Source organism: Hyla sarda, chromosome 1 (assembly GCF_029499605.1).
Source record: "Hyla sarda isolate aHylSar1 chromosome 1, aHylSar1.hap1, whole genome shotgun sequence".
NCBI classification, from domain to species: Eukaryota; Metazoa; Chordata; class Amphibia; order Anura; family Hylidae; genus Hyla; species Hyla sarda.
In genome coordinates, this window is record NC_079189.1 from 431,385,436 (window position 1) to 431,399,931 (window position 14,496).

The 14,496-nt window shown below is 43.1% G+C and overlaps 1 protein-coding gene and 1 pseudogene across 2 annotated transcripts in view; both read left to right on the forward strand.

The window, feature by feature from the left end:
* The window catches only part of BICDL1 (BICD family like cargo adaptor 1), a 98,819-nt gene that overhangs the window by 55,987 nt on the left and 28,336 nt on the right, over window positions 1-14,496 (forward strand). For both annotated transcript variants that reach the window (XR_008846224.1, XM_056529867.1), the window contains exon 4: window positions 1,534-1,680. Coding sequence is in view for 1 of the 2 variants with exons in the window: in XM_056529867.1 (XP_056385842.1) it covers window positions 1,534-1,680 (147 nt within the window). In the remaining variant the exon portion in view is untranslated. The remainder of the gene's footprint in view (window positions 1-1,533; window positions 1,681-14,496) is intronic.
* On the forward strand, window positions 36-203 carry LOC130343607 (U2 spliceosomal RNA; annotated as a pseudogene).

A 14,496-nucleotide genomic window follows, 5' to 3' on the forward strand; every position in this document is an offset into this window, starting at 1 on the left:
AGCTGCAAACAATACACCACATTGGCGCTCAGCCAATCGCTTCTCAGCCTTTTGGCTAAGATCAAGTGTAGTATCTGTTCTTATCAGTGGTTTAGTATTTGCCATTGATGTAGGATGGGTGCTGCATGGAGGAGCAGGTGTACCGGGGCGTTTTGGGGCTGGTGCCAGGTAGCCAGCTCAACGGCTGCCCTGATGTGACCTGTTTCCTCCGGGTCTCGTCATGAGGCTGGGAGGGTCTAGAGCCGAGGTACTTTTGTGCCTCGGGGAGTGGTGACCCTGAGGTGCCGAAACTTACTGGGTGTTATAGCTCACTGAGTGAATGCACTGCACCACACACTCTTCACCTTTGGCACTCACCCTTGGTATCCCGGCCTTCTGGCTAGGATCAGGAAAATTTTTTAGAGATCCGGCCAGATGACCGGGCAGTATATCTGCACTCATTCACTTATTTATTCTTTTTGTATGTCACTGTGCCACTTTACGTGTTTGTTTGTACACAGGATTTTTCAGGATGCGGTAGCCCTTCTGGGTGTCCCTCCTGGCGGTCTAGGGGAGGTGTGAGTGACCATATGGTTCCTCACCTCCCTGCAACCCCTGGTCATCTTGGCTTTGGTCAAGATGCCATCAGTATACGGCTCCTTGGCTGATACCTTGGTTAACGCCTAGGTTGAAGCCAGGTGCATTTCTGGCCCATTAGTAGCTTTGGCGAAAAGTGGCATCAAACCTGCACTTTTTCTTGCACTTTGGGTGATAGAGCACTTGCCTTGGCTTGAAAAAAAAAAACATTGGCGCTCAGCCAATCACCGACAGTGTCCCATGAGCCAGTGATTAGCTTAGCGCGAATGTGATGAAGGGTGGTGCAGAGACCAGGCAAGGGAGGTAAGTAAAGGATTTTTAACCCTTGGCAGTTTTCTTTAAAAATATTATGACGTTCATACTGTGTACAAACAGACATATAAACCATACTTCTGGTGATGGCTCCGGTGGCAGGATTTTTTTTTGAATTTTCCAGCAACTTCAGAACTTGAGATTTACCCAAGTCCCATAGACCTATATGGAACTTCTGGAAAATATATCTCCTGATTGCTATAGTCTCGGGGAAGTCTCTGGTTCTGAAGTTGCCGGAACATTTAAACAGATGTCCTGTAAACGGAGCCATCATTGGAGGTATGCTTTAAATCTCTCTCTGTACATAGCAAGTCTAGACATTACACTGTAACCAAGTAGGAGTAGAGAACCATTTATTGAAATAAATAAATACTAAAGCTTGGTCAATCCCACCAAATGTGCATGGAGTTTAAGTGAAAAGTTAAGCAAGGGGTAAAGTTTATACTGTGCTGTATCTCCTGACATTCCTGAACACTCCCACACCGCAGCTTGCTCCTGGTCCCTGGTTCTGCTCGCATTCTTTACCTCCCCCTTCTAGGTAGGCATCACACAAATTCCAGAAGGGTTAGTTTCTTCATTTCTGATTAGCAATCCGCTGTGCTGTTCTATCTTGTTTACCAGGCTCTTATTATCTGTGATTTCCAGATAAAGATGCTTTCTGATCGGAAGCGGGAGCTAGAGCAACAGCTGAGCACTATAATGGAAGAGAACGATCAGCTTCAGGGAATTGTGGAGGAACTACACGACCGAGAGTTAACCCTGAGTCAACAGACTTGTGCCAAGGAAATGCAGGTAGATACAACCTCTTAGTAATAAACATTTGTTTCTTGTAAATAATGGTGACAACCCCTATCCATATGCTGGATTAGGACACATGGACATCATAGATCTATCAAAGAAAAGGGATTTGGCATTGGATATGGGGTTTGTTAGCAAATTGTTAGTTAAAGTGTCTATAATAAACAGTCTTAATCTGTAAAACCATCTGCCCTGCCGTACATGTGCTCCATTTTTATACATAAGACATTGATACATGTATATCTTAGCTGTGACCTACGAGCTACTCTGCTATTGAAGGACATGTCATTGACAGCCTCAGCTCTTGAGAAATCTGTCTAAGATCATCTGAGTCTGTTGTCAGGACATTGAAGTCCAGATTCACACATAGGGGGAGATTTATCAAAACCTGTCCAGAGGAAAAGTTGCCCATAGCAACCAATCAGATTGCTTCTTTTAATTTGCAGAGGCCTTGTTAAAAATCGAGGCGAGCTGATTGGTTGCTATAGGTCACTGGGCACCTTTTCCTCTTGACAGGTGTTGATCAATTTCCCTCATAGTGTTTAGGTGTGTTCTTCCCAGGATTTGTAGCTTTTTTTTTGGTGTTTTTCTAAACTGAAAAACACTACGACCAGTGGTCAGTGTATAGGTATATTTACTCTCATATCATTGTATATGTATATTTACTCGCATAGTATTTTGTTTTGTTGCACTTTGTGGTCAGTAACATTTAGTTGAAAGCACAGCATTTTCTGGTTAAGATTTTTTTCATGATATTAAAGGAGTTATCTAGCACAGGATAGGAGATTATTGTCTGATCGTAGGGGGTCTGACCTCTGGGACCTCATACAATATCCAGAATGGGATCCTGACTCTCCCCGCTGCATGGAGCAAGAGACGGCAGATGCTCCATGTGCTGATTAAAGGCAAAACCTTTTTTTATATATATCAACTGGCTCCGGAAAGTTAAACAGATTTGTAAATTACTTCTATTAAAAAATCTTAATCTTTCCAATAGTTATTAGCTTCTGAAGTTTTCTGTCTAACTGCTCAATGATAATGTCACGTCCCGGGAGCTGTGCATGATGGGAGAATATCCCCATAGGAACTGCACAGCTCCCGGGACGTGAGTCATCAGAGAGCAGTTAGACAGAAAACAACAACTCAACTTCAGAAGCTAATAACTATTGGAAGGATTAAGATTTTTTAATAGAAGTAATTTACAAATCTGTTTAACTTTCCGGAGCCAGTTGATATATAAAAAAAAGTTTTGGCCTGGAATACCCCTTTAAGGTTTCTTTCATTGTACGCATCTGTTGTATGCATCTGGAAAGCGTATTCATAAACCCTAGTCACTTCACGGCTTCCGATCAGGTAGTTTTCATTGAAATGCTGAAAGAGTAGTGTATATTGTTTTTTTTTTTACATGTGAGTCTATGTTTGACTGTGTTGGAGGTATCTGTAGGGAAGTAGCCGATGAATACCCCAGACAGACACATAGTATGAAAAGAGCCTTACTTTCATCTGATTGGATTATGATTTATATGACTGTATCATGTGTTTTTTATTACATTATTTTAAAATTTTGATTGAAAACTATATCAAATTAGGTTATTTATTTCGTGAGCCATAGTTTGCATTCTCAAGAAACCTTATATGGCTTGATTGAGAGCATTAACATTCCACCTTCTTAATCTTCTTTATGACTTTAACACAGAAATTCCTTTGTTCTTTTTTTTTTACTTTCCTACAAGTACAAAAATTTAAATCAAGTTAATAAATCTGAAAAAAATAAATATTTCCAGTTTGGTCAGTTTAGCTTTTAAATAGCATGTAAAACATAAAAAAAATTGGCAGGAACATATTAAAATAATAACTGGTACTATAATAAAAACAGACATCTGCAAGTCCATCAGTTACTATGGTGATTTCTGGCACAGGGCTGCCCAGTAATCTGTAATCATACACTAGAAGAAGATGGAGCAGAAGAATTAATATTACTGATGTAAAATGTAGTAGAATAAATTGTTTATCACCTTAAAGGGAATGCGTCATCAGAAAGTGACTTATTGTTTAAATAAAGTTTTTATGTTCAAGATGTTTTTGAGAATATTTGGTTATTATTTTTTGTTTTTCATGTCACTTTCTGTGTAAAAAAAAAAAAATCCTAAAATTTAGCAATTTTTATTCTGGCTCATAATAAGCTGACACTTCCTGTTTTGTAGAGATCACTTCTCTGTAGTCATTAGATAAGATTACAATGACAAGTAACTTGCAGAGCAATAACAAAGGTTCTTACACTCACAATAGAAAGGGTTAATTTTAGACTAAGTTTGGACCTTAGCAAAATTAACCGTGTGGTCCCAAATAGTGGAGTACCTTATCAAAAACACAGTCCCATACTATAGCTACAGTCACTGTATAAAAGACCAGTACTGTTAATAATACTGATATATAGGACCCATATAATACCATTACATCAGGAACACTACGATTAACACTAAATAGTACTACCCTACTGTTACTGAATAAAAAAAAAAAAAATTATATAGAGACCAAAATTACCACCATAGAGTGGCCATATAAAGTTGTAGATATGAGTTCTACCCAGTCTCTGCAGACCAGATTGATTGCAGTAGAGTTCTCTTTAAGATCAGATTGATTGCAGTACAGTTCTCTTTCAGATCAAATTGATTGCAGTACAGTTCTCTTTCAGATCAGATTGATTGCAGTACAGTTCTCTTTCAGACCATATTGATTGCAGTGCAGTTCTCTTTTTTAGACCAGATTGATTGCAATACAGTTCTCTTTCAGACCAGATTGATTGCAGTACAGTTCTCTTTCAGACCAGATTGATTGCAGTACAGTTCTCTTTCAGACCAGATTGATTGCAGTACAGTTCTCTTTCAGATCAGATTGATTACAGTACAGTTCTCTTTCAGATTAGATTGATTGCAGTACAGTTCTCTTTCAGATCAGATTGATTGCAGTACAGTTCCCTTTCAGATCAGATTGATTGCCGTACAGTTCTCTTTCAGATCAGATTGATTGCAGTACAGTTCTCTTTCAGTTCAGATTGATTGCAGTACAGTTCCCTTTCAGATCAGATTGATTGCCGTACAGTTCTCTTTCAGGCCAGATTGATTGCAGTGCAGTTCTCTTTTAGACCAGATTGATTGCAGTACAATTGATTGATTGCAGTACAATTCTCTTTCAGACCAGATTGATTGCAGTACAGTTCTCTTTCAGACCAAATTGATTGCAGTACAGTTCTCTTTCAGACCAGATTGCAGTACAGTTCTCTTTCAGATCAGATTGATTGCAGTACAGTTCTCTTTCAGATCAGATTGATTACAGTACAGTTCTCTTTCAGATTAGATTGATTGCAGTACAGTTCTCTTTCAGATCAGATTGATTGCAGTACAGTTCCCTTTCAGATCAGATTGATTGCCGTACAGTTCTCTTTCAGATCAGATTGATTGCAGTACAGTTCTCTTTCAGATCAGATTGATTGCAGTACAGTTCCCTTTCAGATCAGATTGATTGCCGTACAGTTCTCTTTCAGGCCAGATTGATTGCAGTGCAGTTCTCTTTTAGACCAGATTGATTGCAGTACAATTGATTGATTGCAGTACAATTCTCTTTCAGACCAGATTGATTGCAGTACAGTTCTCTTTCAGACCAAATTGATTGCAGTACAGTTCTCTTTCAGACCAGATTGCAGTACAGTTCTCTTTCAGATCAGATTGATTGCAGTACAGTTCTCTTTCAGATCAGATTGATTACAGTACAGTTCTCTTTCAGATTAGATTGATTGCAGTACAGTTCTCTTTCAGATCAGATTGATTGCAGTACAGTTCCCTTTCAGATCAGATTGATTGCCGTACAGTTCTCTTTCAGATCAGATTGATTGCAGTACAGTTCTCTTTCAGATCAGATTGATTGCAGTACAGTTCCCTTTCAGATCAGATTGATTGCCGTACAGTTCTCTTTCAGGCCAGATTGATTGCAGTGCAGTTCTCTTTTAGACCAGATTGATTGCAGTACAATTGATTGATTGCAGTACAATTCTCTTTCAGACCAGATTGATTGCAGTACAGTTCTCTTTCAGACCAAATTGATTGCAGTACAGTTCTCTTTCAGACCAGATTGCAGTACAGTTCTCATTCAGATCAGATTGATTGCAGTACAGCTGCAGTACAGTTGCATGTGTTTATATAACCATGGTATTAATTCACAGTACGGTCACGTAAATTTTTACTCATGGCAGTATTGTTCTGTTCTGGTATGGCAGTGTTAGGGTGGGTTCACACTACGTTTTCTCCCATACGGGAGCGCATACGGCAGGGGGGAGCTAAAACCTCGCGCTCCCGTATGCCTTCGTATGCGCTCCCGTGTGTCATTCATTTCAATGAGCCGGCCAGAGTGAAACGTTCGGTCCGGTCGGCTCATTTTTGCGCCGTATGCGCTTTTCCCCCGGACCTAAAACTGTGGTCAACCACGGTTTGAGGTCCGGTCGTAAAAGCGCATACGGCGCAAAAATGAGCCGACCGGACCGAACGTTTCACTCCGGCCGGCTCATTGAAATGAATGACACACGGGAGTGCATACGAAGGCATACGGGAGCGCGAGGTGTTAGCTCCCCCCTGCCGTATGCGCTCCCGTATGGGAGAAAACATAGTGTGAACCCAGCCTTATTCAGTCATGGTATGGCGGTATTGTTCTGTTCTGGTATGTCTTTTTTTTCAGTCACGTTATGATGATATTTTTCTGTAATGAATTGGCAGTTTTACTCAGTCACGGTATGGCGGTATTGTTCAGTTCTAGTATGGTGGTGTTATTCTGTCCTGGTATGGAGGTATTGTTCTATTCTGGTATAGCGGTGTTAGGGTGCATTCACACCACGTTTTGTACATACGGGTGCCGGATCCGGCAGGGGGGTGGCAAACTGGGAGCTCCTGAACCCCGGCCGGATCAGCCCGTGACTCCGGTCGGCTCAGTTTTGACCCGTATGCGGTTTTGGACCGGACCTAAAACCGTAGTAAACTAACCAAGATCCCACCGCAGCTGCCGAGACCAAGATTAAGTACAGCTCGTCCAGCAAAAAATAAGTCCTCACAATGGTCGGACGAAAAATATATGTCATTGCTGTTGGAACATGGCAAAAAAAAAAAAAAAGGATTTTGTTTTGTAAAGAAAACAATGGCATACAAAGCTATATAAATTGGGTATCACCATGATCGTTTCAACCCATAGAATAAAGATAACATAATTTTTACTACACAGAGAATGCCGTAAAAAAAATATATATATTTTTTCTGTTTCAGATGTTACCCATTTTGTATGTACTGTACCGCTGATTGACAGACTCTTGGCTTACGTATTTTGTTTTCTGACTGGTGTATATGAAGTCAGGGACACTTTCTTGTCTTGTTTTATGGGAACATTTGTTCACAATGTTTGTTACTTAATATGTTTACAATGTTAAATGTTATTTTTGCTCAATACTGCATGTATCAACAAAAATTTACCACTACTATAAAGTACAATATGTCACAAAAAAAAACTTTTTGAACCACTTCACTCAGTTAAAATATGTTAAAGGGGTACTCCGCCCCTAGACATCTTAACCCCTATTCAAAGGATAGGGGATAAGATGTCTGATCGCAGGGGTCCCGACACTAGGAACCTCTGCGTTCTCGGCTGCGGCACCCCAGACATCCGGTGCATGGAATGAACTTCGCTCCATGCACTGGTGATGCGGGGCGGAGGCTCGTTACATCACGTTCACGCCCCGCTCGTGACGGCATGACCACGCCTTCTCAATGCAAGTCTCGCCCCCTCCCATAGACTTGCATTAAGGGGGTGTGGCCGTGACGTCACGAGGAGGGCGTGACCTTGACGTCACAAGCACCCGACGCTCTAAACGAACGCTGAGTGCTTCTTTAATGAACCTATGTGGACAAATTTCTTGGTACGTTTCTGTTAAAGACAGAAAACCCACAGTGTTCCGTGAAATGAATTGAAACTGACAAAAGTTTCAAAAATAAATAAATAATGAAAAAATTAACTGGTGAAAATCAGACATTATTTGACCATAGGAAGATGTTAAACTAAGGTGTGTCCTGTAATCAGCGTCACAGGTGTCTCCAAACTTGTAATCAGTCAGTCGCCTATTTATAGGGTGAAAAGTAGTTACTGCGCTGTTTGTTATCATGGTGTGTATCACATTGAACATGGACCACTGAAAGCCAAGAAGAGAGTTGTCTCAGGAGATTATAGATAAGCATGTTAAAAGGAAAGGCTATAAGACCATCTCTAAGCAGCTTAATGGGGGGCATTTACTAAGGGGTTTAGTCATTTTTTTCTGACTATTTTTGGCGCAAAATTGTCGCAATTGCGCCTACCCTATAAATTGTGCGACTTTCCCTAGCAAGAGCTAGAAAGTCAAATTTTTTTTTCCCGCTTAATTTACGCAAGTTTTCAGTTTTTACTTGCAGTGGTCAGGAATTTATTAACTGAGACAGTCGCAGTTGCGCAATAAACTGTCGCAACGGCCATAAAAATTGACTAAATTTACTCCAGCTCCAACATGGAGCAGGAAAAGCTGCTGCCGCCCGGGCTCCGACATACTTTCTCCCCGCTACCCTCACTGCGCTACCGGGACACTACAGTGATTTACATCCCCCCCCCCCCTCTCACCTGCCAGCGCCACACAACTCCCATCTGTCTGCTGTTGCAAGACTACAAGTCCCAGCATGGCCTTACAGTGAGGACACGCTGGGAGTTGTAGTCTTGTAGCAGCGGGAGCTGAGCGGCGCGGGCGGGAGACAAGGGGGGGGGGTAGCGGGGAGGCCGTATGAGGAGCCCGGGCGGGAGACAAGGGGGGTAGCGGGGAGACCGTATGAGGAGCCCGGGCGGCTGCACTGTAATGTCAGCCCGGGCTCCTGCCCTGAGAGCCATAGGCTTTGGCTGTCAGGGCATGCTGGGTGTTGTAGTTTTGCAACAGCTGGAGGGCCACAGTTTGCAGACCACTGGTGTGTGGTCTGTAAACTGTAGTCCTCCAGCTGTTGCAAAACTAAACAGCTGAAGGGGACCGGCGAAGACGTTCACTTACCCTTCCGAGGCTCCAGCGACGATCGCTGACGGAGATCGTCGCGCGGCACTGTCGCGCGGCAGTGTCGCGCGGCAGTGTCGTGCAGCGCTGGATCCTACGGAAGCCGGTAAGTTGCGCAAGCTTCCCAACCAGGGTGCCTCCAAATGTTGCAAGACTACAACTTCCAGCATGCCTGGACACCCTTTGGCTGTCCGGGCATGCTGGGAGTTGTAGTTTTGCAACAGCTGGAGGCACCCTTGCTGGGAAACACTGGCCTAAAACAGTGTTTCCCAACCAGGGTGCCTCCAGATGTTGCAAGACTACAACTCCCAGCATGCCTGGACAGCCATTGGCTGTCCGGGCATGCTGGGAGTTGTAGTTTTGCAACAGCTGGAGGCACCCTTGTTGGGAAACACTGGCCTAAAACAGTGTTTCCCAACCAGGGTGCCTCCAGATGTTGCAAGACTACAACTCCCAGCATGCCTGGACAGCCATTGGCTGTCCAGGCATGCTGGGAGTTGTAGTTTTGCAACAGCTGGAGGGCCACAGTTTGCAGACCCCTGGTTTGTGGTCTGTAAACTGTAGTCCTCCAGCTGTTGCAAAACTAAACAGCTGAAGGGGACCGGCGAAGAGGTTCACTTACCCTTCCGAGGCTCCAGCGACGATCGCTGTCGGAGATCGTCGCGCGGCAGTGTCGCGCGGCAGTGTCGTGCAGCGCTGGATCCTACGGAAGCCGGTAAGTTGCGCAGGCTTCCCAACCAGGGTGCCTCCAGTTGTTGCAAGACTACAACTCCCAGCATGCCTGGACAGCCTTTGACTGTCCAGGCATGCTGGGACTTGTAGTTTTGCAACATCTGGAGGCACCCTGGTTGGGAAACACTGTTTTAGGCCAGTGTTTCCCAGCCAGGTTGCCTCCAGATGTTGCAAAACTACAACTCCCAGCATGCCTAGACAGCCTTTGACTGTCCAGGCATGCTGGGACTTGTAGTTTTGCAACATCTGGAGGCACCCTGGTTGGGAAACACTGTTTTAGGCCAGTGTTTCCCAGCCAGGTTGCCTCCAGATGTTGCAAAACTACAACTCCCAGCATGCCTAGACAGCCTTTGACTGTCCAGGCATGCTGGGACTTGTAGTTTTGCAACATCTGGAGGCACCCTGGTTGGGAAACACTGTTTTAGGCCAGTGTTTCCCAGCCAGGTTGCCTCCAGATGTTGCAAAACTACAACTCCCAGCATGCCTAGACAGCCTTTGACTGTCCAGGCATGCTGGGGCTTGTAGTTTTGCAACATCTGGAGGCACCCTGGTTGGGAAACACTGGCCTAAAACAGTGTTTCCCAACCAGGGTGCCTCCAGATGTTGCAAAACTACAAGTCCCAGGTTGGGAAACACTGTGCCCGGCCTCCGCCCCACCTTACTGTAAGGGCATGCTGGGAGTTGTAGTCCTGCAGCTGGGGGCAGGGGACAAGCTTGTCACATTTATTATCACCTGCTCACACATCTCCTGCACCACACAACTACAACTCCCAGCATGTCCTTACTGTAAGGGCATGCTGGCAGTTGTAGTCGTGCGGGGCGGGAGATGTGTGAGCAGGTGATAATAAATGTACTAAACCATTTTTTTTGTTTTCTTCTCATTTCAGATCCGTTTATCCTGTGGACTCCTTCGGATTCGGTGGACTACTTCGATGACCAGCGTTTTTCTTTGTTTGATTTTAATAAAATGGTTAACGAGGGCTTGTGGGGGAGTGTTTTTTGTAATAAAAATTTTTTAAAACCTGTTGTGTTTTTTTCTTACTTTACTAGACAGGCTTAGTAGTGGAAGCTGTCTTATAGACAGAGTCCATTACTAACCTGGGCTTAGCGCTAGCCACAAAAACAGCTAGCGCTAACCCCCTATTATTACCCCGGTACCCAACGCCACAGGGGTGCCGGGAAGAGCCGGTACCAACAGGCCTGGAGCGTCAAAAATGGCGCTCCTGGGCCTAGGCGGTAACAGGCTGGCGTTATTTAGGCTGGGGAGGGCCAGTAACAATGGTCCTCGCCCACCCTGGGAACGTCAGGCTGTTACTGTTTGGTTGGTATTTGGCTGAGAATGAAAATAGGGGGGACCCTATGCGTTTTTTTTTTTTAAATAAATAATTAAATATATTTAAAAAACGCATAGGGTCCCCCTATTTTTATTCTCAACCAAATACCAACCAAACAGTAACAGCCTGACGTTACCAGGGTGGGCGAGGACCATTGTTACTGGCCCTCCCCAACCTAAATAACGCCAGCCTGTTACCGCCTAGGCCCAGGAGCGCCATTTTTGACGCTCCGGGCCTGTTGGTACCGGCTCTTCCCGGCACCCCTGTGTGTTGGGTACCGGGGTAATAATTGGGGGTTAGCGCTAGCTGTTTTTGTGGCTAACGCTAAGCCCGGCTTAGTAATGGACTCAGTCTATAAGACAGCTTCCACTACTAAGCCTGTCTAGTAAAGTAAAATAAAAATAAAACACAACAGGTTTTAAAAAAAATTTATTACAAAAAACACTCCCCCACAAGCCCTCGTTAACCATTTTATTAACATCAAGCAAAGAAAAACGCTGGTCATCGAAGTAGTCCACCGAATCCGAAGGAGTCCACAGGATACACAGATCTGTAGAAGAAGTAACCAAAAAAAAAAAAAGTGTAAGTACATTTAGGGAGAAAAAAACTGTGTTAAAAAAATGTAATAAACACACACACACACACACACACTAAACGCCGTTTACCACTTCTGAGCCATGACTACAATTTACAGTGATCCCTCAACTTACAATGGCCTCAACATACAATAGTTTCAACATACAATGGTCTTTTCTGGACCATCGTAAGTTGAAACCAGACTCAACATACAATGCTACAGACAGTCCAGATCTGTAAAACGTGTCAATGGCTGGAAGAACCAACCAATCAAAATGGGCATTCACTGGTAAAACCCCTGTATTACTGAAGTGTATGCACTGACTGGTATTACATGTTCTGTACACTTTACCTGTATCAGGGTTAGCTGCTCTTTTGGACACCAGGTGAGGGCAACTCCATTACTTGTTTTGGACATTGCCTGTACTGTACAGGACCCCTGAAGAAGCTCCTGTCCTCTACATAGACCAGTGTTTGCCAAGCAGGGTGGCCCCATTTTTTGCAAAACTACAACTCCCAGCATGCCCGGACAGCCTTTGGCTGTCCAGGCATGCTGGGAGTTATAGTTTTGCAACAGCTGGAGGCTCCCTGCTTGGGAAACACTGACATAGACAGTGATTTACAGCTCCCAGCAGATCTTTATTACTTTTATATGTAGGGATTTGCTTTATCTATATCAGTTATCTACTTATTTTTCTTTGTCACTTTTTCCTATTTTTGGATGACATTTTGGTGCCTTTAGAACCAATTACCCTGTTTCCATAGAGTTATGGTCTCAACATACAATGGTTTCAACTTACAATGGTTTTCCTGGAACCAATTAATATTGTAACTTGAGGGACCATTGTAGTTATTGAATTATTTAGATGTGGTGAAAAAGCTAAAAAAAACCTCAAAAACAAAAGATCCAGAAGGAAACCAGCAGCCAAACCTATTCAGACAGCAGGAAAAAGGAACAGACTATTTTTTCTACTACATGAAGTAAATTTCCCACTTTTGCCTATGTGCGCCAAATTTATTAATGCCGTGCAACAATTTAGTAAATTTGTCGCACATAGTCAAAAATGAAGTAGAAAAAAACAGGGTAAAAACCAGACTACATAGTAAAAGATTAGTAAATGCCCCCCTATGTTCCTGTGACTACAGTTGCACATATTCTAAAGTTTAAGGTCCAGGGGACTGTAGTCAACTTCCCTTAACATGGCCGAAAGAGGAAAATGGATGACAAATCAAAGAGACTGATGAAATTAATGATAACCAAAGAGCTCAGAACAACTTCCAATGATATAAGAGGTGAACTCCAGGGTCATGGTACATCAGTGTCAGATCACACCATCTGCCCTTTGAGCCAAAGTGGTACTTCATTTTAGATGACTGAGGAGGACAACACTGTTTAAAGCATATCATAAAAAAGCCACAAAGCTTCTGTGAGGATGTCCTTTGGACAGATGATCAACCACAAAAAAGAAAAGACAGGTGTATGGAGGGTAAATCATAAATCAATTTGAATACTTATAGACCATAATCAGATGGTCCAAAAAAAACATTCTTCCCATACACCAAAATAGAATATTAAAAGTGCGATCTTTATTGCTTGTACATGCACCAAATTATTAAAAATTCTCAGGGGCCACCTGATGTGGAATTGTGGAATTTCACTGACCAGCCGGTCTAGCAAGATAATGTGTCACTCTAGGTGAAGGTGCCTGCAGAACACCGTCACTCATAAGAGGCAGATGGCTCCTAAACTTTTAAAACATATCACACTGCCCCCCTCGACATGTTTCGCTGTGATGCAGCTTTATCAAGAGGTAAGCGGGCACTGGTTAAAAAACGCCGGTACCAGGGGTTTTAAAACCTCCCCTGTGACATCACAGGAAGGGGATACTCTTCAGCACAATATCATCCTGCTAATCACCATACATGATTCACTGATTGAGATCACCAACAACCAATAAGGATCTATTCTTTGGGACCAATTGGAAGACATTCCTCACCTTAGCCTATCAGTACTAGTTATGCACTAATTGGCATTGATACTCACCTATCAGAGGATTCTCCTCCTCTCTATGACAAGCTGCGCAGGAATAATGTGCGCACACTGACAGTGTATTTTCCAACAAGTGAGTATGATTGCGCATGTCCCGCCGTCCGACACCCACTGTCAACATCCGGCTGCGCTTGACTCTCTGCGCGAACTGACAGAACATTCAATCGTTTGTATCAATCAGCAGAGCATGCGCACCGTTGCTACGCAACACTTGTACACACTCAGTGTGCGTTCTCCCCCGTGTCGGAACTTAGTTTCTCACAGCTCTGCGCAGTAGGAATGCTCAAGAACTTAGAACCAATTACATCCACATCTACATATGCACACCAAAACAATTCTAGGTAAGTATTAAGAACATTGTCTATTATCTGGACATAAATTATTAATCCGTGCATAAGAGATGAGATTGTACAGGGGATCAGTCATACCTGCATATGAGGACTTACACTGAAACATTAAATCCAAATAATTTGAAGTAAGGATGTTAGCCTATAGATCGGGGTGATCACAGATGGTAACTTAGTAACATTATTATTAATAGTCATAATATACTGATCTATTGAGGCCATATACATACTTGTACATATGACACACTATCCTTGTATACTGACATATTGATCATATTCTTGGAGGACATCATAGCTTACTTCCCCCCCCCCCTTTTCTTTTTTTTATATATTTTTAGTTTATTATATATACATGTCACATTTTCCGGCAAGGTGCTAAATTATTGAAACTTGTGTGTATATAAATGTGAATAATTACATACGACAATGGCAGGGGCTTATATAGGAACATACCAAGGACATATCAAATAAATACACTAAAGGTAAACCCTTCATTTATTCCTTTTGGAGACATGGATCCCAATCTGTGGATCCATTTTGCCTCTTCACGTAACAACTTCTTGTCCAGATCTCCCCTTCTCGGACCAAGACGGGGTTTTGCAATCCCATAGAAACGAAGACTAGACCAATTTCCCCCATGACATGTGACAAAATGCCTTGCTATTGGGGTATCCA